Source organism: Anomaloglossus baeobatrachus, chromosome 4 (assembly GCF_048569485.1).
Source record: "Anomaloglossus baeobatrachus isolate aAnoBae1 chromosome 4, aAnoBae1.hap1, whole genome shotgun sequence".
Lineage (NCBI taxonomy): Eukaryota > Metazoa > Chordata > Amphibia > Anura > Aromobatidae > Anomaloglossus > Anomaloglossus baeobatrachus.
This window is the reverse complement of record NC_134356.1, coordinates 443,854,513-443,878,040: the sequence shown is the minus strand read 5'-3', so window position 1 is coordinate 443,878,040 and position 23,528 is coordinate 443,854,513. Positions and strand designations below refer to the sequence as shown.

Sequence of the window (23,528 nt, the reverse complement as noted above, 5' to 3'; positions counted from 1 at the left end):
GTAGACACCCGTGATACTAATTACGTGTCACACCTTATAATCACAAGTCTCAATGGTCAAACTATGTTCAATCTTTTCTACATTTTTGGCCAGACCATTTTCATTAATTTGTTGAATCATAATTCAAAAGCAATGTCTGATTTTTATTCGTTCATAATCAGCAAATTTATATTTGTCAGTTTTAAGTCATTTCAGTGACCATGGAGGGTTTCTTACTTTAAAAGAATGGTACCAACAATTTATCCACAACTGTATATTCTAATGTGTTAATATTTTAATTTTTAACTAAATACAGTGGTGCTTGAAAGTTTGTGAACCCTTCAGAATTTTTCGAATTTCTGCACAAATATGACCTAAAACTACATACATTTTCATACAAGACTTAAAAGGAGATAAAGAGAACCAAGTGAAAAAAGGAGTAAACAAAATGTTAAAATAATTTTTTTTTTTACTGAAGACAATTATCCAATACTACATATCAGAGTGGCATAAGTATGTGAACCTTTAACATTAAACCATAGTTTGATGGTTAGATTAGGAGTTTAGTATTTTCAAATCTATGGGAGGCCAATCAGTTGTAGAGTATTTGTCCTATTTTATTAAAAGAAGGGAGATCAAAATCTGATCTTCACGACATGTTTTTGGAAGTGTATTACGGCGTGAGCAAAGGAGGTTTCTGAAGACCACAAAGTTGTTGGTGCCAAAGTCAGACTAATTGTTTATAAATGGAGGAAATGGAAGAGCATTACTACCCCCCCCCCCCAGAAGTGATCAACTAACAAAGATCACTCCAAGAACAAAGCATATAGTAGTCCACACTGTCAAAAAGGCACCCAAGGTAACATATAAGCAACTAAAGGTCTCGTCTTCGTTTTAGCTAAATGTTAGTTTTCCCAACTACACCGTCATGACTGTGAACAATGGTGTGCATAGCAAGACTGCAAGAAGAAAACCACTGTTCTCCAAAGAGAACATTGCTGCCTGAATACAGTATTCTAAAGATGACCTGGACAAGAAGGCTACTGTAACAATGTTTTGCTGAAGGAAGAGACCAAAATAGAGCTTTTAGGTTTAAATGAGAAGCGTTCTGTTTCAGGAAAGAAAACCGTGCATTACAGCAAAATAACTCATATCTGTGAAATCTATTTAAACCTCTGTTGCTGTATCTATGCCAGAATGGCTTGCAATCATTGAAGGAACAATAAATTTCAATTTTATCTGCAAATTCTAAAGTAAAATGCCAGGACATTATCCGTAAGCTGGGGTAGAGGCAGTTGTCATTGGCGGCGTGCACATCTCTCTGTTTATGATGGTGACCAATCATAAGCAGGCTGCAGCACTCCATGGAAAGACTATTGAGCACCTGTGGGACCTCCTCAAATGGAAGGTGGAAAAGCGCAAGGACTCTCACATCCACCAGCTCTGTGATGTCATCATGGAGGATGAAAGATGATCCAGTGGCTACTGTGAAGCTCCAGTGAATGCTATGTCCAAGAGTTAAAGGGGTATTCCCATCACCAAGATCATATGCCAAAATGTAGTAGGTGTAATAATAAGATTATTAGCAAATACCTCTAATTAGAAATGTAGTATAGTTCTTCTGGTTCACTAAGTTGCTTACTTCATGTTCAGGGCATTGCAGCACCTTCGGTATCCATGATTTTAACCACACATATAGTCACAGCTAGGTGTCCATGATTATGACCAAGAGCACCTTACTAAGGTCTTGAAATGCCCTGAATAGGAGCTAAGCGACATAATGAATCAGAAGAACCATATTACATTCCTAATTGGCTGTATTTGCTGATATTCTTATTGTACCTACTACATATTGGGATAATATCTTGGAGATGGGAATACCCCTTTAAAGCAGTGCTTGAAAAGAATTGGGGCCACATAAAATATTGACACTTTGGGCACAATTTGGCCATTTTCACTTAGGGGTGTACTCACTTTTATTGCCAACTGTTAAGACATTAATTTCTGTGTGTTGAGCTATTTAGAGCACACACCAAATTTATAATGTTATACAAGCTGGACACTGACCACTTTACATTGTATCATTATGTGATATCTTCAGTGTTGTCCCATGGAAAGATCTAACAACATAGGTACAAATATGAAAACCAAGGAATACACCAGAGAGATCAGGAATAAAGTTGTGGAAATGAGTCAAGTAGGAATATTTATATTTCTTTAAAAAACAAAAAGAAAAAAAAAAAAAAAAAAACAAAAACAGCCTAAGCTCTGAACATCTCACAGAACACTGTTCAATCCATCATCCAAAAATGGGGGAAGTACCCTACCAAGACATGGCCACCCACCTAAACTGCCAAGGAGAGCACTAATTAGAGAAGCAGTCAAGAGGCTTCTTTTTTTATTATATATATATATATATATATATATATATATATATATATATATATATATATATATATATATATATATATATATATATATATATATATACATATATACATACATATATATATATATACATACATATATATATATATACATACATATATATATATATATATACACACACATATACACACATATACACATATATATTATATTACAGTTAGGTCCAGAAATATTTGGACAGTGACACAATTTTCGCGAGTTGGGCTGTGCATGCCACCACATTGGATTTGAAATGAAACCTCTACAACAGAATTCAAGTGCAGATTGTAACGTTTAATTCGAAGGTTTGTTGAACAAAAATATCTGATAGAAATTGTAGGAATTGTACACATTTCTTTACAAACACTCCACATTTTAGGAGGTCAAAAGTAATTGGACAAATAAACCAAACCCAAACAAAATATTTTTATTTTCAATATTTTGTTGCGAATCCTTTGGAGGCAATCACTGCCTTAAGTCTGGGACCCATGGACATCACCAAACGCTGGGTTTCCTCCTTCTTAATGCTTTGCCAGGCCTTTACAGCCGCAGCCTTCAGGTCTTGCTTGTTTGTGGGTCTTTCCGTCTTAAGTTTGGATTTGAGCAAGTGAAATGCATGCTCAATTGGGTTAAGATCTGGTGATTGACTTGGCCATTGCAGAATGTTCCACTTTTTTGCACTCATGAACTCCTGGGTAGCTTTGGCTGTATGCTTGGGGTCATTGTCAATCTGTACTATGAAGCGCTGTCCGATCAACTTTGCGGCATTGGGCTGAATCTGGGCTGAAAGTATATCCCTGTACACTTCAGAATTCATCCGGCTACTCTTGTCTGCTGTTATGTCATCAATAAACACAAGTGACCCAGTGCCATTGAAAGCCATGCATGCCCATGCCATCACGTTGCCTCCACCATGTTTTACAGAGGATGTGGTGTGGCTTGGATCATGTGCCGTTCCCTTTCTTCTCCAAACTTTTTTCTTCCCATCATTCTGGTACAGGTTGATCTTTGTCTCATCTGTCCATAGAATACTTTTCCAGAACTGAGCTGGCTTCATGAGGTGTTTTTCAGCAAATTTAACTCTGGCCTGTCTATTTTTCGAATTGATGAATGGTTTGCATCTAGATGTGAACCCTTTGTATTTACTTTCATGGAGTCTTCTCTTTACTGTTGACTTAGAGACAGATACACCTACTTCACTGAGAGCGTTCTGGACTTCAGTTGATGTTGTGAACGGGTTCTTCTTCACCAAAGAAAGTATGCGGCGATCATCCACCACTGTTGTCATCCGTGGACGCCCAGGCCTTTTTGAGTTCCCAAGCTCACCAGTCAATTCCTTTTTTCTCAGAATGTACCCGACTGTTGATTTTGCTACTCCAAGCATGTCTGCTATCTCTCTGATGGATTTTTTCTTTTTTTTCAGCCTCAGGATGTTCTGCTTCACCTCAATTGAGAGTTCCTTAGACCGCATGTTGTCTGGTCACAGCAACAGCTTCCAAATGCAAAACCACACACCTGTAATCAACCCCAGACCTTTTAACTACTTCATTGATTACAGGTTAACGAGGGAGACGCCTTCAGAGTTAATTGCAGCCCTTAGAGTCCCTTGTCCAATTACTTTTGGTCCCTTGAAGAAGAGGAGGCTATGCATTACAGAGCTATGATTCCTAAACCCTTTCTCCGATTTGGATGTGAAAACTCTCATATTGCAGCTGGGAGTGTGCACTTTCAGCCCATATTATATATATAATTGTATTTCTGAACATGTTTTTGTAAACAGCTAAAATAACAAAACTTGTGTCACTGTCCAAATATTTCTGTCTGTCTGTCTGTCTATCTATATTAAAAAAAAAAAAAAAATCACACACACACACACCTATATCTAAGTGTGTGAGAGATTTCTGAAATTTCATAGCATTTGCTGGTACTGTAAAAAACAGCTTTTAATTTGCATAAACCTCACAAAACGACCCACCGCAAAAGCGCATTGTGTGAACATAGCCTTATTGGAAACGTTTAGATGCAGTTCTTGCTTTACAAGGGGGTGACACCACACACAAATAAACCAAGGGTTCACAAACACTTGCAACTCGCATATATTTACCATTGGATAATTTTTAAATTATTTTATATAATATATATATATATATATATATATATATATATATATATATATATATATATATATATATATATATAAGTTTATTTGTTACTCATTTGTTTGATTTGGATGTTTTTATTTAATGTACTTTTAGGACTCGAGTGAAATATGAATTTTAATTCACATTTCTGTAAAAATATGAAAAATTAAGTGTTTACAAACCTTACTTGCACTATTACTTTTTTACGTTTTTACCACTAGGGGGCATTATGACAAAAATTATAATAATGTACTTAAACAGATTTCTAAACCACACGTGAGGGAGGGAGAGAAAAAGCCTATAGGACTAGTTCACGTAAGGACTAAACTACGGGCAAGGCTTTACGCTTAGAAAAAGAGACAAAATGAATCTGTAAAAGCCAGGACTGTTCAGGCAGAAAGAGCAGGCAATCTAGATGCAATGTAACATTTAGAAATCTGTGACCTTAAGGAAAGCACAAGGACAGAGCTTACAATATAAACCGTACCTGAGAGCTGCGCACCTCCAGAGTAAGGTTCTGAGGAGCAGCACTGGGCACTGAGATGGAAACAGAAAAAGATTGCCAATAAGGGAGGGCAAAGTCACTGGTATAAAATATCTAATCACAGGAGGCTAAATACAAACCATCAGACAGAGTCCTGGCTATAACATCGTGTGTAGATACTCCAGGTCCATGCTTATTAATTGCTACTACCCGGAACGTATACTCTGTGTATTTCTTCAGATTATTTACAGTATATGAAAGTCCTGAAATATCAAGATCCTGGAGGCAGAATACAGAATAACAGAACATCAGACAATATTTCAAAACAAATACAGAAATGGCAGCAGAGAAGATAACAAGCATGCGGCTCTTTTGAGGGGTCTGCACATTGTACTCGTCTTTGGGAAGGAATGAAACGTTAGGTTCATAGCGGCATGGAAACGGTAAATGGTGTTAGAGTGTGCAAGCGCGTCACTCACATAACAGGAGTTTTTACCAAATCCACTCTAAGAAAACTCAAACAGTACAATGATGAACCTTAAACTCAAAGACGCGTTTACTCCAAATTTATGTCAATTTCTTAAAAATGTACTTGAGCGTAAAGTACAGTGGAGATTGGTTGGGTTTACCTGCTCGTTTCCTGCTCCTTTCTCCATATAATAAAGCTTATAGTTCTGAATCTCCCCATTTCCAGAAAGTGGCATTTCCCAGCTTACACTAACAGATGTAGCAGAAATGGCTGTAGCTCGGAGATTTGGGGCTGGACCAGGAACTTGAACTATAAGGCGACAAATTAATGGACTCAATACATGCCATCATAAGAAATGCTGCCTTCTGATGTCAGACATGAGTAAGATGGATTACATTTTAAAAGCCCTACAAAATGTCTTACCCTCAGGTTGTGTCTCCACCTTGAGAGGGGATGAACTTTCACCAGCGCCATAATTATTATGAGCGACCACACGGAAGTAATAGACGGTTTCTGGTAACAGGTTCTGGATGGTGACCTGCAGTTCTCCTGGACGACTAGTGTTCTCCACACGCTCCCTGTGTTTAGTACAAAAAATGTAGCAGTGCAGAACTACATGTACACATCAATGAATAGCTTAAAATCATTAAAATGAGGCAACTAATATAAATATATATATATATATATATATATATATATATATATATATATATATATATATATATATATATATATATATATATATATATATATATATATATATATATATATATATGTGTATACAAATACCGTATACTGTGAGAGCAGACTCCATTTTAACAATATTATATACAGTGGTGTGAAAGTGTTGGCCCACTACCTGATTTCTTATTCTTTTGCATGTTTGCCACACTTACAACTTTCAGATCATCAAACAAATTTAAATATTAGACAAAGATAACACAAGTAAACACAAAGTACAGTTTATAAATGAAAGTATTATTAAGGGAAAAAGAAATTCAAACCTAAATGGCCCTGTGTGAAAAAGTGATTGCGCCCCCCCCCCATTCCTTAACCCCTTAACGACCTTTGACGTACTGCGTACGTCATGGTGACATGGTGCTAAACGACCCATGACGTACTCAGTACGTCATGGCGAAATCGCGGTCCCGGAGCCCCGGGGAGTGAAATTTGTTTACTTAAACAGTAGATTCGGGAAGGAGGGGACCTCTGCCTGACCTCAGGAGGGGTGGTGCCTCCTCCCCGAACCTACAGAGGCTGTGATTGGCTGACGAACGCCGCTCAGCCAATTACAGCCACTGTAATGTTCCAGCCATTGAAAATGGCTGGAACATTGAAATCCAGCCCTGATCAGTGCTGCTGTAGCACTGGCCATTGGCTGGAGCTGGGTGATCGATGCTTCACCCGCCCCCAGCTCTGATTGGAGAGACCGGTCTTGTGACCGCTCTCTCCAATCAATGTGGATCTGCGGCCTGTGACCGTCCCTGGAAGCCGAGGAGAGCGGTAAGTTGCTGTCCCCGCCGCCCGCCCCTGTCCCCGATCGCCCCGCCACTGCTCCCGATCCACCGCTGTCCCCGCCGCTGTCTCCTATCGCCCCGCCGCTGCTCCACCGCTGTCCCCGGCGCCATGCTCCCGCTCCACCGCTGTCCCCGGCGCCATGCTCCCGCTCCACCGCTGTCCCCGCCGCTGCTCCCGATGCACCGCTGTCCCCGCCGCTGTCTCCGATCGCCCCGCCGCTGCTCCCGCTCCACCGCTGTCCCCGCCGCTGCTCCCGATGCACCGCTGTCCCCGCCGCTGTCTCCGATCGCCCCGCCGCTGCTCCCGATCCACCGCTGTCCCCGGCGCCATGCTCCCGATCCACCGCTGTCCCCGGCGCCATGCTCCCGATCCACCACTGTCCCCGCCGCCATGCTCCCGATCCACCGCTGTCCCCGCCGCCGCTCCCGATCCACCGCTGTCCCCGCCGCCATGCTCGCCACTGTCCCCGCCGCCGTCACACCCACCTTTTTCAGCCGCTGCTGCCCCCGAATCGGCCCCCACTGTTCCCGATCAGCGGCCGCCGCCGCCTCCTTCATCGGCTGCCCCTTCTCCATCGCCACACCTCCTATCCCTCCATGTGCTGCAAGCCACCCTCCCCCCACGTGGGGGGAGGGTGGCTTGCAGCACATGTGGGGGGAGGGTGGCTGGCTTGCAGCACATGTGGGGGGAGGGTGGGTGGCTTGCAGCACATGTGGGGGGAGGGTGGCTGGCTTGCAGCACATGTGCGGGGAGGGTGGCTGGCTTACAGCACATGTGCTGCAAGCCACCCTCCCCCTACATGTGCTGCAAGCCACCCTCCCCCCACATGTGCTGCAAGCCACCCTCCCCCCACATGTGCTGCAAGCCACCCTCCCCCCACATGTGCTGCAAGCCACCCTCCCCCCACATGTGCTGCAAGCCACCCTCCCCCCACATGTGCTGCAAGCCACCCTCCCCCCTACATGTGCTGCAAGCCACCCTCCCCCCGGGGCCCCCCCTCCTCCATGTGCCATCTCTCTCTCCCATCACTCTGCCCCCCTCCCCGATCTGCTGCCTGCTCTCTCCCATTTTCCATCTACTGCCCCCTCTCACCCTCCTCGATCTGTTGCCTCCTTCATCTGCTGCCTCTTCTGTCTGCTGTGATCCTGCTGCCTAGATCCATCCTGTAAGGTAGGTATCCCCATCTCACCCCCCCATCCTCTGCCGCTCCTCCATCCGCTGCGCCATTTCCCATCCATCCGCTGCGCCATTTCCCATCATCCATCCGCTGCGCCCTTTCCCATCCTCTGCCGCTCCTCCACCCGCTGCGCCCTTTCCCATCTTCCATCCGCTGCGCCCTTTCTCATCTGCCGCCCCCCCTCTCGCATCGCATTATCCAGCGCAGTTGCTCGCTTCCAGACTGCAGTGGATGATGCGATGCGAGACTCGTGCATTGCTCTCACGTTTGGCACTGGTCTTAGTGGCAGGCGCTCATTTTTTTTTTTTTTTTTTTACTGATGTCTGTATTTTTTATTTCGCTAAACTAATTTTTTTTGTATGGGGGGGGGGGTCTAGTTTCCAAAATGGGATCACATGTGGGGGAGCTCCATTGTTTAGGCACCTCAGGGGGTCTCCAAATGAAACATGGCGTCTGCTAATAATTCCAATCAATTTTACTGTGAAATGGCGCTCCTTCTCTTCTGAGCCCCGCCGTACGCCCAAACAATTGATTTCCACCACATACATTTTATGGTGCATTTTTTCCTGATACCCTTGTGGAAAAAAAAGCTACCTGTTTGAAAAAACAATTTTGTGGTAAAAAAAAAAAGAATAAAATATTTTCACGGCTGAACATTACAAACGTTTGTGAAGCCTCCAGGGGTTCAAAGTGCTCACTAAACAGCTATATAAATTCCATGAGGGGTCTAGTTTCCAAAATGGGGTCAATTGTGGGGGAGCTCCATTGTTTAGGCACTTCAGGGGGGTCTCCAAACGCAACATGGCGTCCGCTAATAATTCCAACCAATTTTGCTGTGAAATGGCGCTCCTTGCCTTCCGAGTAATGCTGTGTGCCCAAACATTTGATTACCACCACATATGGGGTATCTGCGTTCTCAGGAGAAAATGCACAATACATTTTATGGTGCATTTTTTCCTGATACCCTTGTGATAAAAAAAGCTACCTGGTTGAAGCAACAGTTTTGTGGTAAAAAAATTTTTTTTTCTTTTCACGGCTCAACGTTATAAACGTCTGTGAAGCCCCCAGGGGTTCAAAGTGCACATCAAACATCTAGAAAAAATATTTGAGGGCTCTAGTTTCCAAAATGGGGTCACTTATGGGGCAGCTCCATTGTTTAGGCACCTCGGGGAGTCTTCAAACCCGACATGGCGTCCGCTAATGAGTGCAGCTAATTTTGCACTCAAAAATTCAAATGGCGCTCCTTGCCTTCCGAGTCCTGCTGTGTGCCCAAACATTTGATTACCACCACATATGGGGTATCTGCGTACTCAGGAGAAAATGCACGATACATTTTATGATGCAATTTTCCTGATACCCTTGTGAAAATACTAATTTTTATGGCTAAAGTAACATTTTTGTGTTAAAAAAGTAAAATTTTCATTTTTTTCGTCTACATTGCTTTGGTTGCTGTGAAGCTCCTAAAGGGTTAATAAACTTCTTGGATGTGGTTTTGAGCAGAGTGAGGGGTGCAGATTTTAGAATTGGGTCACTTTTGGGTATTTTCTGTCGCCTAGGTTTCTCAAATCACTCCAAATGTGATGTGGTACCTAAAAAATTTTTTTTTGTAAATTTTGTTGGAAAAATGAGAAATTGGTGATGAACTTTGAACCCTTCTAACTTCCTAACGGAATTTTTTTTTTTTTTTTTTCAAAAATTGCGCTGGTGTAAAGTAGACATGTGGGAAATGTTATTTAGTAACTTTTTTGTGTGACATATCTCTCAGATTTATGGGCATAAAATTTCAAATTTTGAAAATTGCAAATTTTTCTAAATTTTCGCCAAATTTCCGAAATTTTCACAAATAAACGCAAAACATATCGGCCTAAATTTACCACTGACATGAAGTACAATATGTCACGAAAAAACAATCTCAGAATCGCCAGGATCCGTTGAAGTGTTCCAGAGTTATAACCTGTCAAAGTGACACTGGTCAAAATTGCAAAAAATGGCCGGGTCTTTAAGGTGAAAACAGGCTGGGGGCTGAAGGGGTTAAACCATAAATTAACTGTGGTTGATCACATTTTTAGGAAGCCAAGTTCAATTTCCCTAGCCACACCCAGGCATAATTGCTGCTACACCTGTTGTCAATAAGGAAATCACTTAAAAAAGGACCTTCCTTACAAAGTCAAGCAGACCAAATGATCCGCGATCTAAACAAATTCAGGAACACATGAGAAACAAGTAATTGAGATCTATCAGTCTGGAAAAGGCCATTTCTAAAGCTTTGGGACTCCAGCAAACCACAGTAAGAGCCATTATCCACAAATGGCAAAAACATGGAACAGTGGTGAACCTTCCTAGGAGTGGCGGGCAGACCAAAATTACCCCAGGAGTGCAGCAACGACTCAAAGAGTTCAAAAAAGACCGGACGACAACATCCAAAAAACTGCAGAACTCACTTGCCTCAGTTAAGGTCAGTGTTCATGGCTCTACCATAAGAAACAGACTGGGCAAAAATGGCCTGCATGGCAGAGTTCCAAAATGAAGACCAGTGCTGTGTAAAAAGAACAAAGGCTTTTGTCACTTTTGCCAGAAAACATATTGATGATCCCCAAGACTTTTGGGAATACACTCTGTGGACTGACAAGACAAAAGTTGAACTTGTTTGAAGGTGTATCTCCCATTACATGTGTCGTAGAAGTTGCAGCATTCCAGAAAAGGAACATCATACTAACAGTAAAATATGGTGGTGGTAGTGTGATGGTCTGGGGCTGTTTTGCTGCTTCAGGACCTGGAAGACTTGCTGTTGTAAATGGAACCAATGAATTCTGCTGTCTACCAAAAAATCCTGAAGGAGAATGTCCAGCCATCTATTCGTGACCCCACGCTGAAGTGCACTTAGGGGTGCTTCACACACAGCGATATCGCTGCTGAGTTACGTTTTTTGTGACGCAGCAGTGACCTCATTAGCGATCTCGCTGTGTGTGACAATGAGCAGCGATCTGGCCCCTGCTGTGAGATTGCTGCTCGTTACACACAGCCCTGGTTCGTTTTTTTATTGTTGCTCTCCCGCTGATAAGCACACATCGTTGTGTGTGACAGCAAGAGAGCAACAATCCTGAACGTGCAGGGAGCAGGAGCCAGCGTCTGACAGCCTGCGGTAAACTGTAACCAGGGTAAACATCGGGTAACCAAGGTGGTTACCTGATATTTACCTTCGTTACCAGCCTCCGCAGCTCTCACGCTGCCAGTGCCGGCTCCTGCTCCCTGCACACGCTAAACTAAGCGGTGTGCGCTGGTAACTAAGGTAAACATCGGGAAACCATACCCGATGTTTACCTTAGTTACCAGTGTCCGCAGCTTCCAGACGCCGGCTCCGTGCAAGCGCAGGGTCGCTTGCACGTCGCTGCTGGCTGGGGGCTGGTCACTGGTGAGATCTGCCTGTTTGACAGCTCACCAGCGACGCAGCAGCGATCCTGACCAGGTCAGATCGCTGGTGGGATCGCTGGTGCATCGCTAAAGTGTGACGGTACCCTTAGGTAATGCAGCAAGTACCTCCTGTGCAAAACACACCAGCAAGTCCACCTCTGAATGGCTTAGGAAAGACAAAATTAAGACCTTGGCGTTGCCTAGTCAAACTCCTGACCTTAATCTGATTGAGATAGTGTAACGTGACCTTAAAAAAGGTGGTTCATGCTCGGAAACCCTGCAATGTGACTGAATTACAACAATTCTGCAAAGATGAGTGTGCCAAAATTCCTCAAGAGCGTTGTAAAAGACTCATTGCCAAACACTTGATTGCAGTTGTTGCAGCTAAGGGTGGCCAAACTAGTTTTTAAGTTCAGGAGGCACTTTTTCACACAGGGCCTTGTAGGTTTGGATTTCTTTTACCCTTAATAATGTTGATTAGTTTAAAGACCTTAATTTATAAACTGTATTTTGTGTTTACTTATTATTTTTGTCTAACATTTTCATTTGTTTGGTGATTGGACACATTTAAGTGTGACAAAGATGAAAAAGACTAAGAAATAAGGAAGGGGAGTAGACAGTAGACACCACTGCATATTATATATATTTTTAAAAGTCAAGTAACTGTTCTCACCGTGAATTTTTTGGATCTGTTCCACTGTGGCCTTCCTTAGACATACCACAATACTAGTGTGAAATATTAACACTAAAGTGTAAAAAGGTTTTAGAATATTTACTTGCAATACATTATACTACATTACGTGAAAGCCTATGCTAGCAAGCATACATAAATTAAAGGGTTTGCCCTGCTTTGCTCACTTCTGTATTGTGCAGGACTAAACCTTTTACATTTTATTCAATATTTCTATGGATAACATTAATTCTATTTTCTACACTACATGCTTTAGTTGTAATACCTCAAATTAATGCATGATCCAAATTGGAGACTTACCTGTTCATTCCCTCTTTGCTGTAATATACTTGGTAGGTAAGATTGTCTCCATGGGCATCCGCAGGCACACGCCACGTCAGCTTGATGAAGCGCGTTGACACCAAAGAGGCCACAACATCCCGCGGGGATGAAGGAAGGGGACCTCCTGGTGTGGCAGCTACATGGTGAGCAGTGGCACGGGTCAGTGAGGGGGGAGGAGAGGTTGGGACGGTAACACCTTGACATGGTTGAGTTGGGTGAGGAGGGAAGAGGACAAGCACAGGCACACAGACACAGAGCGAAAAACAAGAACAGAAAATAAACAAAACAAACCAAGCACGGCCTCCATGCAGACATGGGCCACCTGCCACTCAGAAGGACACCACTAAGATAAGGAGTCAATCACCAATTCATTGAGACTGTGATGAAGTCTGACCCTTGACCATCAAATGGTGCCACCACTGCCTGGCAATGTAGCTCACAAACATGCAAAACAGAAAATGTATCCAACTAAATAACCAAGAGACCAGCACAGCACAGCCACAGTGCAGGCCCCTTGGCTGCATAAGGGTTAACTTGCTTAGTACTACATTCTAAAATGATACAGCCCTTCAAATTGCAATTTGTAATTTTGTATTTTAAGGTGTCAGAAGAAAACCTCAATGTGCGGCAAAGTTTGAAATTTTGAATGAATGTGCGTTGAATCAACAATGTAAAAGCAGAAAGGACTGTATCATTGGCGGTCACATAACACAACATTGCATGCAAAACCTGAATATGTAGAATAAAAGTCAAAACGCATATGAAAGGGCAGAGCTGCAAGGCACACTTTTGGATAGAAGAGTTCCATATTAACTTTGTAAATTTACAAGACCTCTATATTTTCGTTGGGCTGATAAACCTATCTAGTCAGCAGACCTATTGCGACATAAGATCACAACCTCAATGTCAGGAAGCCATGGGGCACTTTCCATTACATAGAAAGCAGCAGGCTACATGACGCATGGAGAGAAGGATGCTATGCAGGGGGCACTGGAAAGAGAAGTCAGGAAGACTAGGTGGGGGCACCACAAAAAGCAAGGGTCACTGAAACAATACCCTGCAGGTGGGACTACAAGGGAAAGTCCGTTCTCAGATTAATTACAGAACAAAAGGTCAAAGCTTTCAAATAGCCAAATCATTCAATAGGACTATAAAGTATGCCTACAGTACACCCTCAGTTATTAACTATGGAAATATTGTGATATGATAACTATCGAAAATCTGATGCAGGACACTGGGAAGGGACAGGGATACATAGTAAAAAAGAAAGGGGTTTTGACACATCTTACCAGGTTCTACAATAATGAGCTGAGCTGCTGCCTGCACATTTCCCACCTCGTTCTCAGCCATACACTGATAAAATCCTTCATCTGAGCGCACAAGACCAAGAACCTGGAGATTATGATCGTCCTGAGCAAGAGAAAGCAATGGTGAACTAAGGTATTTCGTACCCAATTTGTCTACCATCTAGTGAATACAGGGTTGCCCAAGACTTTTTATTTTAAATTATGGGCCAAAAAACTAACACGAATGTAGTTGACAACTTCTACCCGATGCCGACAGTGCAATGACTACTCCTGCCGGTGATTCAGTTTCTCCGGGTCAACAGAGGAGCTCTTCCTTTCCAGGCTACTCTGTCGACATCATGCTGATTGACAGTTGACAGGCTCCTCGTAGTTAGGCAGCGGCAGACAGCTGCCAATCTGCATAACATCGGCAGTCACCCCCATCAATAGAGCAGAGTGGAAGAGAAGCCGCTGCTCTGTCAATGTGACGACAGTGGAAGCCACTGAATCGCAGGAAGGAGCACTCTGTGACCACTTTGTGCCAGCAGACATCGGCACCAGGCACAACAGGCAGGTAGTTAGCAAGTACCTGCCAATTAGCTGTTAGGTACATAACAGAAACCAATAGTAACACATACTTTTGAGGCACATAGTAACAACAAAAAACAAAAAAAATAGTCCCAGATAACCCCTTTAAAGGAAACCACTCTAGTTTTGTTTTTTTTTGTTTTTTTACACCCTAGACTAATGTCAGCTAAAGTCTTTTTAATGTTGATTACATTCATATCTTTGTTTTTAAAAGCATAGTTTCCATTTTTGAGAATTCGACAAATGTTAATGCAGTTGAGCCACAAGTGCAGTGGGGTTGGCATTGCACTTACCCTATTTGTCACATGTCCCTACCTATTACAGACAGCTCTCTCCAGGCAGTTTTCAAAGCTTAAAAGTCTTTTTATTTCTCTATATAAAGTTTCAACTTCTATTCTTCTATTGTCTTTTCCAAGCTACCATACGAACATACAGATACAATGCTTATGTAGGCAATAGAAGTGTAAATTAACCAATCAACAGAGTTAAATACACCCACAAAATACATAGTTATACAAACCCTCATATCAAACCTCAAATTTACAAAAACACATTGTGTACACACATTGCTAAAAATCGGTGTTGAAAAATAATAAATGGACAGGTCACTCGTCTCACCGATGCAGTAATTCACAGGAGCGACACATTCTCTGGGCAACATCATCATGATCTTCAAGAGTCGGACTTTCGATCTGCACATGTGCCGCCTTAGGGAATATTATAGCGCTTGTGCAAGATCTCGGACAGGAAGAACAGAGTGAACGGTCAATGACAGAAGCCAAAGGAACAGGGAGAGGCCTGGAGAGCTGCAAGTGCAACAACAACCCCACTGCTCTTGTGTCTCATTTGCATAAAAATTATACTATGGATTTCTCAAAAAGAGAAACAAGGATTTTTAAAACAAAAGTACAGATTTAATCAACATTACAGCAACTTTACATAGAGGTCATTAGTTTGGGGTGTAAAAACCTGCTCACGGGATCCCTTTGTAGATGGTTCAATCTGACATATTAGTGGACAATTGTATAGAGAGGGGTCTTCTGTTCTAGGCACCAAAGCAGATTCTCCCTCATGCCTCTATAAGTAGACTGGATGTAAAGAATAATACTACAAGAGCACAATAAACACATAGATCACATGAAATTCTTACTGAACCTCCAGATACCTGCTCACTTACCACTATTTTGAAGTAGTCACTTGGGATAACCACATCTCCATTCTTCACCCATTTGACAGTAGGGGCAGGTCTTCCTCTAACGTCACACTCAAACACAATATCCATAGATTCATGAGCATGTGTGTTCGATGGCTTAACATAAAATACAGGAGGCACTGCAAGAGGAATAGATTACATTTCTTACACGAATGCATACAGTCTTGCACATGTGGAGATGTAAAGAGATTCTAGAGATACTTGACACTGGAGTAGCAGATTAAGAAATGGGTGGAAGAGATATAAGGCAATGAAAGCCATTCACTGCCACATCCTGCACATAACAGCAAAGCAACTCTAACCATACCAGAAGCAAAGTCCAAACTGTATGCAAATTTCATATACAGCTACATTTAAATCAACAAGAGTACATGAATGGAGTGGTGAACAATTGTCAGTTGCTTTCAATTAGTGTAGGATACCTAGAGCATGGAATTAAAGAGTATAAAATCAGACCCAGGCGGACAATTTGCCTCACCGGACAGATTCCTGATGGGCCAATCCAGTCTGGGCCGCCCTGCATGTCACTGTATAATTTTACTTGTGAGGAGTGCCACAATAGCGCCACCTCCCATTGTTCCCTGAACACAGGTCAGGCAAGTATTGGGGGAGTTGCCGAACGAGGGAAGCAAGATGGACCAATCTACCAGTGTCTAGTTTGGCTGTGTCCGAGTGGGAGAAGCAGCTGAAGAGGATCTTCATCAAAGAGAGAACTCCGGCACACTACCCCAATAATTATGAGAGCAAAATTTCTGAATCAAAAGGGTTCTTTATTACATGAAAGTCCAAAACAAGAAAGTCCAAAATAAAAAACGTTTCGACCAATAAGGTCTTCATCAAAGGACTATCTTATTGGAGTCGCAGGGAGCCGGTCTGTCCATTCCACACAAGCAGGTTCTGTCATTTTACCCGTTACGGGTGTTCCCTTACAGCATTTAACTGCGAATCTAATAAGATAGTCCTTTGATGAAGACCTTATTGGTCGAAACGTTTTTTATTTTGGACTTTCTTGTTTTGGACTTTCAATAAATAAAGAACCCTTTTGATTCAGAAATTTTGCTCTCATAATTATTGGGGTAGTGTGCCGGAGTTCTCTCTTTGATATTGTTTTTTTTCCCCTGAGCACCTAGAAGGTGAAGCAGGGTTCTAACCTTTTCCTGAAGAGGATCTTCAATCCCTGCAACATCAGAGGTAGGAAAATAGAAGATTGAAAGGAGAACAGTAAGAACAAAACAAAAAAAATAGTAATAAAGTTAGGAGGGGAGTAAATTAAAGAACAGAGGCAGTTCCAGTTCCTTAGTTCGTGAAAGGAGGTTGGAGATGTAAGGTGAAAGAAACACTTAGACCCAGTGGAGCAGAGTAGGGGTAAGTAGAACGAGCGTCTTGTACTGGCAGCATAGTAAGGGAGCAGTTACTGCTCACAGGTTCCTCTAAACCTATAGTCACCATTAGGACTGGGGCTTATTGTGACATATGGCAGGAACCTAACAGATCTGTGGGTCTGGTGATTATTGCAGAGAGTTGCTAGTATCATACAAGCATTACAAAAAAGGGAAGGTATTGTGGGTATTATTTCACACTACTATGAGTTTGGTTTGTGTAAAGCATTTATTTAAACCAAAGTGTGATGTATGTGCCATCTGCGCACTCTGTATCAGACAGTTTGTCCAAATATTTCTGGTCCTGTGACCCAATCTTTGTGATTTGGCCTCTGCATGCCACTATTTACATTTAGCATTAAAAGAACTGAGATGAAATTGAAGTTAAGTGCAGAATTTCAGGTTTAATTAAAGGAGCTGAACAAAAATAACCTATGAAACATTTCGGAATTGCAACCATTTTTCTACAAAGCCTCCTCATTTCAGCTGCACAAAAGCAATCAAACAAGATAACGTTACTATAACTAAAATATCAATTATATTTAATACTTTGTAGAGAATCCTTAGACAATGACTGCCTAAAGTCTGGAAGTCATGGACGTCACCAAACGCTACATTTTCTCCTTTATGATACTTTGTCAGGCCTTTACTGTAGCGGACTTCAGATGTTGCTTAATTGTGGGTCTTTCTGCCTTACATTTTTTCTTAAAGGGGTGGTTCACCCATTTTTTTTATTTTCTGTATGAGTTCTACTTACCATTCTAGGCGTTTTCTCCATTGTCTTCTGTTTCCAGTTCTGGCACTGAGCGGCGCTATCCTGCACGCTCAGTGCCTGTCACATGACCCCCTGGAGCTGTGGCTGCCAGCATCCTCTGACGTCCCGGCATTTTCGGGCTCTCAAACAAGACGGGTACGTCAGAGGAGGCTGGCACCACTCAGATTGAGTGACAGGGCTGTGGGCGGTAACTACCGCACATCACAGCCCAGCAGCGAGGGGAGGAGCCGGAGGACGTCAGTGTGGAGCCGGCGTCCTGCAGATGGTGAGGCACGCGGCGCCAGGATGCAGTACGGGGGGGGGGGGTTCTTCAGCTGAAATCCCCCCCCTGCACGTAAGTATCTGATCACACTCCCCACCCGCCCGCTCTGCTGCGATGTCAGGAGAGCGGCCGGTGTCGGGCAGTGTGATCATCTGCTCCTCCCAGCAGCACAGCAGGACGCAGCAAGACACTGACAGGCATGTCACCGCTGTGCTCTGCCATCTGTCCTGCTGCATGGGACCAACTGTCTGCACTCTGTCACCTGCACCACAAGTCACAGAGTGGAAACAGTTGGTGACAGAGCACCTCTGCCCCCCCCGTTCTTTCCCCACTCTCTTCTCTCCCCCCACTCTTCTCCCCCTCCCCTCTTCCCCCTCTTCTCTGCCCCCCTCTTATCCCTCTCTCCTCTTTTCCCTCGCTCTCTTCCCCCCCGCGCTCTTTTCCTCCCCCCGCGCTCTTTTCCTCCCCCCCCGCGCTCTCTTTTCCTCCCCCCCGCGCTCTCTTTTCCTCCTCCCCCCCTCGCTCTCTTTTCCTCCCCCCCCTTTCCTCACCCCCCTCGCTCTCTTTTCCTCCCCCCCCCTCGCTCTCTTTTCCTCCCCCCCCCTCGCTCTCTTTTTTCCCTCGCTCTCTCCTGGCATGGTCAGTACAGAAATCTCTCCATCGTGGAGGGGTGAGAGGGAGTAAAACATGGAGTCCCTACTGTGTCTGTGTATTTATTTCTAATAAAGTATTTTTCTCTGTGTGGTCTTTTTTTTTTTTTTAAACCCTTTATTGGAGATTCTTAATGGCCAGGTCAAACTTGGCCTGACATTAAGAATCTCGGGCTTTATACCAGCTGGTAAAACATAGCTGGTATTAACCCCTTATTACCCAGCGTGCCACCTGCCACCAGGGCCACTGGAAGAGTTGGATACAGCGCCAGAAGATGGCGCTTCTATGAAAGCGCCATTTTCTGGGGCGGCTGTGGACTGCAATTCGCAGCGGGGGGCCCAGAAAGTTTGGGCACCCTTCACTGCGGATTCCAATCCCCAGCTGCCTAGTTGTACCTGGCTGGACTCAAAAATTCGGCGAAGCCCATGTCATTTTTTTTTTTTAATTATTTCATGAAATTCATGAAATAAAAAAAAAAAAAAAGGGCTTCTCTATATTTTTGGTTTCCAGCCGGGTACAAATAGACAGCTGAGGGTTGGGGGCAGCCCGTAGCTGCCTGCTGTACCTGGCTAAACTGAAAAATAAGGAGCGCTGATAGTGTAATACCAACAGATCAGTGAGGTAGATCAGGAAAAATACACTCACCTGAAAAGGTTGTGAGATAGTCACAACCACTGATGGAGCATAGGATGAAGGCGTCTGCTGCAGCCCCACAAGGATGTGCATACAAATCAGAGTGAAGAGGGGGTTAATGCCGCGAATCAGCCAAAATGAAGCTGTAGCACGTTGATGTTATAAACGTATTCTTTTATTCCATCGGTCTACGTGTTTCGAGGATACACCTCTTCAGCAATAGCTGAAGAAGAGGTGTATCCTCGAAACGCGTAGACCGATGGAATAAAAGAATACGTTTATAACATCAACGTGCTACATCTTCATTTTGGCTGATGCGCGGCATTAACCCCCTCTTCACTCTGATTTGTATGCTGTACCTGGCTAGCATACAAAAATATGGCGAAGCCCACGTCATTTTTTTTAAAAAGGTTTTCAGGCAAAAACCTTTATAAAAAAAAAATGCTTCCCTGGATTTCTATTGCCAGTGAAAGTAACACCAAGCAGCGGTGGTTAGCAGCCAGTAGCTGCTTGGGTTACCCTTAACAATATAAAATGCAGCGGGAGCCCACAAATAAATGTGATTTTTTTTTTTTTATTTTTAATGAATTTTAAAAAAAAAAAAAAAAAAAAAAAAAAATCGACATGGGCTTCGCCCATCGAGCACCAGAGCATTTTACTGCTCAATTCATCCCAAGTAATCAGATGACTGCAGTGTCTGCCAATTACTTGTTCTGTGTCCCCCTGCATCCATTGCAGCATGTACGGGCTGTGAGGTCAGCGGAGTTCACTCGAGCACTGGAGTCAGCTGATCTGAACTCAGCTGAACTCCATCCTGCACACGCTGCAATGGATGCAGGGGGACATAGAACAAGTAAGGTCTAAGCTACACGGCGAGAAAAACAGTGCGAGTGGAGTGCGATCAAACATCGCATTCCACTCGGACCAATATTAGCCTGTGTGTCAGCACACATGAGCGATTATTTTCTCCGCCCTAATTGGACCGAGAAAACAATTGCAGCATGCTGCCACTGTAATGCAAGACTCTCTCTTTTACCCATTCAAGTGTATGTGGTGAGAGAAAAATCGCACTGCACTTGCGGTACATCGGTGGACTACGGAGGAGAGAGGGAGAGAAATCCCTCCCACCCCTCCTCAGTGCTGGCCCACCCCTCGAGTGACGGTCCGCCCCCGCAGCTGAGGTCTGCTCGCACAGTCGGACCTCAGTCGCAGGGACACACACATGACACTCAGCTCTGCTGTACTGAGCGTGAGCCGAGTGTAATGCGAGGGGATCGCAGTAATCCCCGTGTGGCCCCAGCCTGATCGGCCGACACTTGAGTCAGCTGATCTGAACAACTCAGCTGAACTCCTGTACACACAGCCCACACACACAGCCCGCACACGGTCATATGTGACCGGCAGCAGGCAGCGACTGCTGTTAAGGCTACATTCACATGACCGTTCCGTTTTTGCGGGCCACAAAAAACGGTCCTTTTTTTCAAGGATGCATCCTAGTGGCATCCATGTGACATCTGCGTGCCTTCCTTTTTTTTGCGGACCGCAAAAAAACGGAAGCAGCAAGAAAGATAAATAGATGAGTAGATATAGAGATGAATAGATAGATATAGAGACAGAGGGATAGAGGGATGAATGAATGAATGGATAGATAGATAGATAAGAAATACATATATAATGTCTTACCCCCTGCATATTCTAAGCTGGCACCCTTTTGTGACTTTCATGTGGCACTAAGGGGTGCTTAGCCTTGTATTTAGCCAAAAAATAAATAAATAAATAATAAAAAAAAATGACATGCGGTCCCCCTATCTTTTGTAGCCAGCTAGGGTAAAGCAAACGGCTGCAGCCTGCAAACCACAGCTGGCAGCTTCACCTTGGCTGGTAATCCAAAACAGAGGGCACCCCACGCTGTTATTTTAAATTAAATAAATAATTTAAAACAAAAAACACAGGGTCCCCCAAAATTGGATCACCAGCCAAGGTAAAGCGGACACATACACACACACTGTATATACGCGCACACATACACACACACTGTATATACGCGCACACACACTTTCTTCCCCTAGCTGTGCAGAGCTGCTGCTGTCTCTGTGATTTCTCTCAGTGCACATCCACTGGGAAGAGGCAGGGAGGAGGGTTTGGGTGGAGAGCAGAGTGGGTGTATTAGACACAATGGGTGTGTTAGATAAGCTAGACACCGCCCTAGAGCCACAAAGAATTCTGGGACTTGTAGGAACTGAACACAGGAAGTCAGAGGAGAGATTAACCCCATCAGAGCTGGAGCCAGCAATGACCGTGTGCTGCTAGTGCACAATAAAAGGTAATTTTGCTGAAAAAACATAATAGATGTGTTGAGGGGCACATATTAGCAAGATTTATCAGAAAAAAAAAAAATCAGTTTTGGTAACTGGACAACTTCTTTAAGCATGTGAAATGCAGATCAATGGGGTTGAGATCTGGGGAATGACTCAGTCATTGCAGAATATTCCACTGATTTGCCTTAAAACAAAAAGGAAACCTCTTCAGCTGTGTGTCATAGTCATCTTTACTGTGAAGCGCCATCCAAATCAACCTTGCTGCATTTGCTTGAGGAGGAAGTATAGCCCTGTACACTTCAGACTTTATCCACCTGCTTCTATCTTCAGTCACATCAATAAACACTAGTGACCTGGGGCCATTGGAAGCCATGCATGTCAATGCCATCACCATGCCTCCACCATGTTTTACAGAGGATGTGGTGTGCTTTGGACCACGAGCCGTTCCATCTTGGCAGTTGATCTTTGTTGCATCTGTTCAAAGAATGCTTTTCCAAAACTGGACTGGTTTCTTTACATGTTTTTTGGGGGGGGGCAAAGTCTAATCTGGCCTTTTTATTTTTAAGGCTCATTAATGGTTCGCATCTTCTGATGAACTCTCTGCGTTTTCTCTTTATCGTAGACTTGGATACTGAAAAAAGTATTTTATGTTGTATAGGGGGTTTTCTTCATGGTGGAAATAATTCTGTTGACATCTGTGGATGCCCAGGCCCTTTTGAATTCCGAGCTCACCAGTGCATTTTTTTGTGCTTTGTTTTGTTTTTTGTTTTCTTTTACAGAATGTACCAAACTGTTGATATTGCCACTCCTAACATTTTTGCCAACACTTTGAAGGATTTATGATTGGTTTGTTTGTTTATTTTTTTCTACACCCAATAATGGTCTGTTTTTCTTCCTTAGAGAGCTCCTTTGTCCACATGTTGTGGGATCACAACAACGGCTTCCAAATGGAAATTCCAAACCTAGAATCAGCTCCAGACCTTTTACCTAATTAAGTGATAAATTAACAAGGGAATAGCTCATTAAAGAGCTTTTAAAATATTTGTTCAATTACTTTTGGAAAAGAGGCACCTACATATTAAACGAAAAATGGAGGGGAGCCAGCACTGCTTACGAGTGGCATGCAACAATGAAAAAGTAAAAAGTGTAATATTCACAAATTCATTCCTACTGTAACAATTCAATGAGATTTTTGGCAAATAATTGATCAATGATTTGAGCCCCCCTGCCCCGTCACGGCAAATCTCTATAAGGGGGGTCCCTACACTACAGTTATAATATACATACGTACCATAAGGTCTCGTGTAATGCGCAGGACCATATGAGCTGTTCCGCCCTTCATCCATGTCTACTGGTCTGACACTGTGGGGGCTAGTTCTGACATTGTGCTCGTGTGTGTGGTTCTGCCGCACGCACTGGCACCTGGACTGCCCTTCTACTCGCAGTTGTCAGCCCTTGCAGCATGGGAGCGGTCCTGACACTTCTCAGGTAGGTGATGTTCTCATATGGTCCTGCACATTACACGAGACCTTATGGTACGTATGTATATTATAACTGTAGTGTAGGGACCCCCCTTATAGAGATTTGCCGTGACGGGGCAGGCGGGCTCAAATCATTGATCAATTATTTGCCAAAAATCTCACTGAACTGTTACAGTAGGAATGAATTTGTGAATATTACACTTTTCACTTTTTCATTGTTGCATGCCACTCATAAGCAGTGCTGGCTCCCCTCCATTTTTTGGCTACATATTAAAGAGCTGTAATTCCTAAACCCTTAGGCTGCGTGCCCTTGATCAGTATTCA

At 43.4% G+C, this 23,528-nt stretch overlaps 1 protein-coding gene across 10 annotated transcripts in view; it reads right to left on the bottom strand.

Annotated features, from left to right (window-relative positions):
• Positions 1-23,528, bottom strand: part of NEO1 (neogenin 1) — a 269,675-nt gene that overhangs the window by 48,016 nt on the left and 198,131 nt on the right. For 5 of the 10 annotated variants that reach the window (XM_075345541.1, XM_075345547.1, XM_075345542.1 and 2 more), the window contains exons 6-12: positions 15,670-15,824; positions 13,908-14,028; positions 12,598-12,814; positions 5,924-6,078; positions 5,661-5,809; positions 5,172-5,310; positions 5,035-5,084 (exon numbers count right to left, since the gene is read on the bottom strand). In XM_075345541.1, coding sequence (XP_075201656.1) covers positions 5,035-5,084; positions 5,172-5,310; positions 5,661-5,809; positions 5,924-6,078; positions 12,598-12,814; positions 13,908-14,028; positions 15,670-15,824 — 986 coding nt within the window. The remainder of the gene's footprint in view (positions 1-5,034; positions 5,085-5,171; positions 5,311-5,660; positions 5,810-5,923; positions 6,079-12,597; positions 12,815-13,907; positions 14,029-15,669; positions 15,825-23,528) is intronic. The other 5 variants (XM_075345544.1, XM_075345551.1, XM_075345546.1 and 2 more) reach the window with 1 other exon arrangement.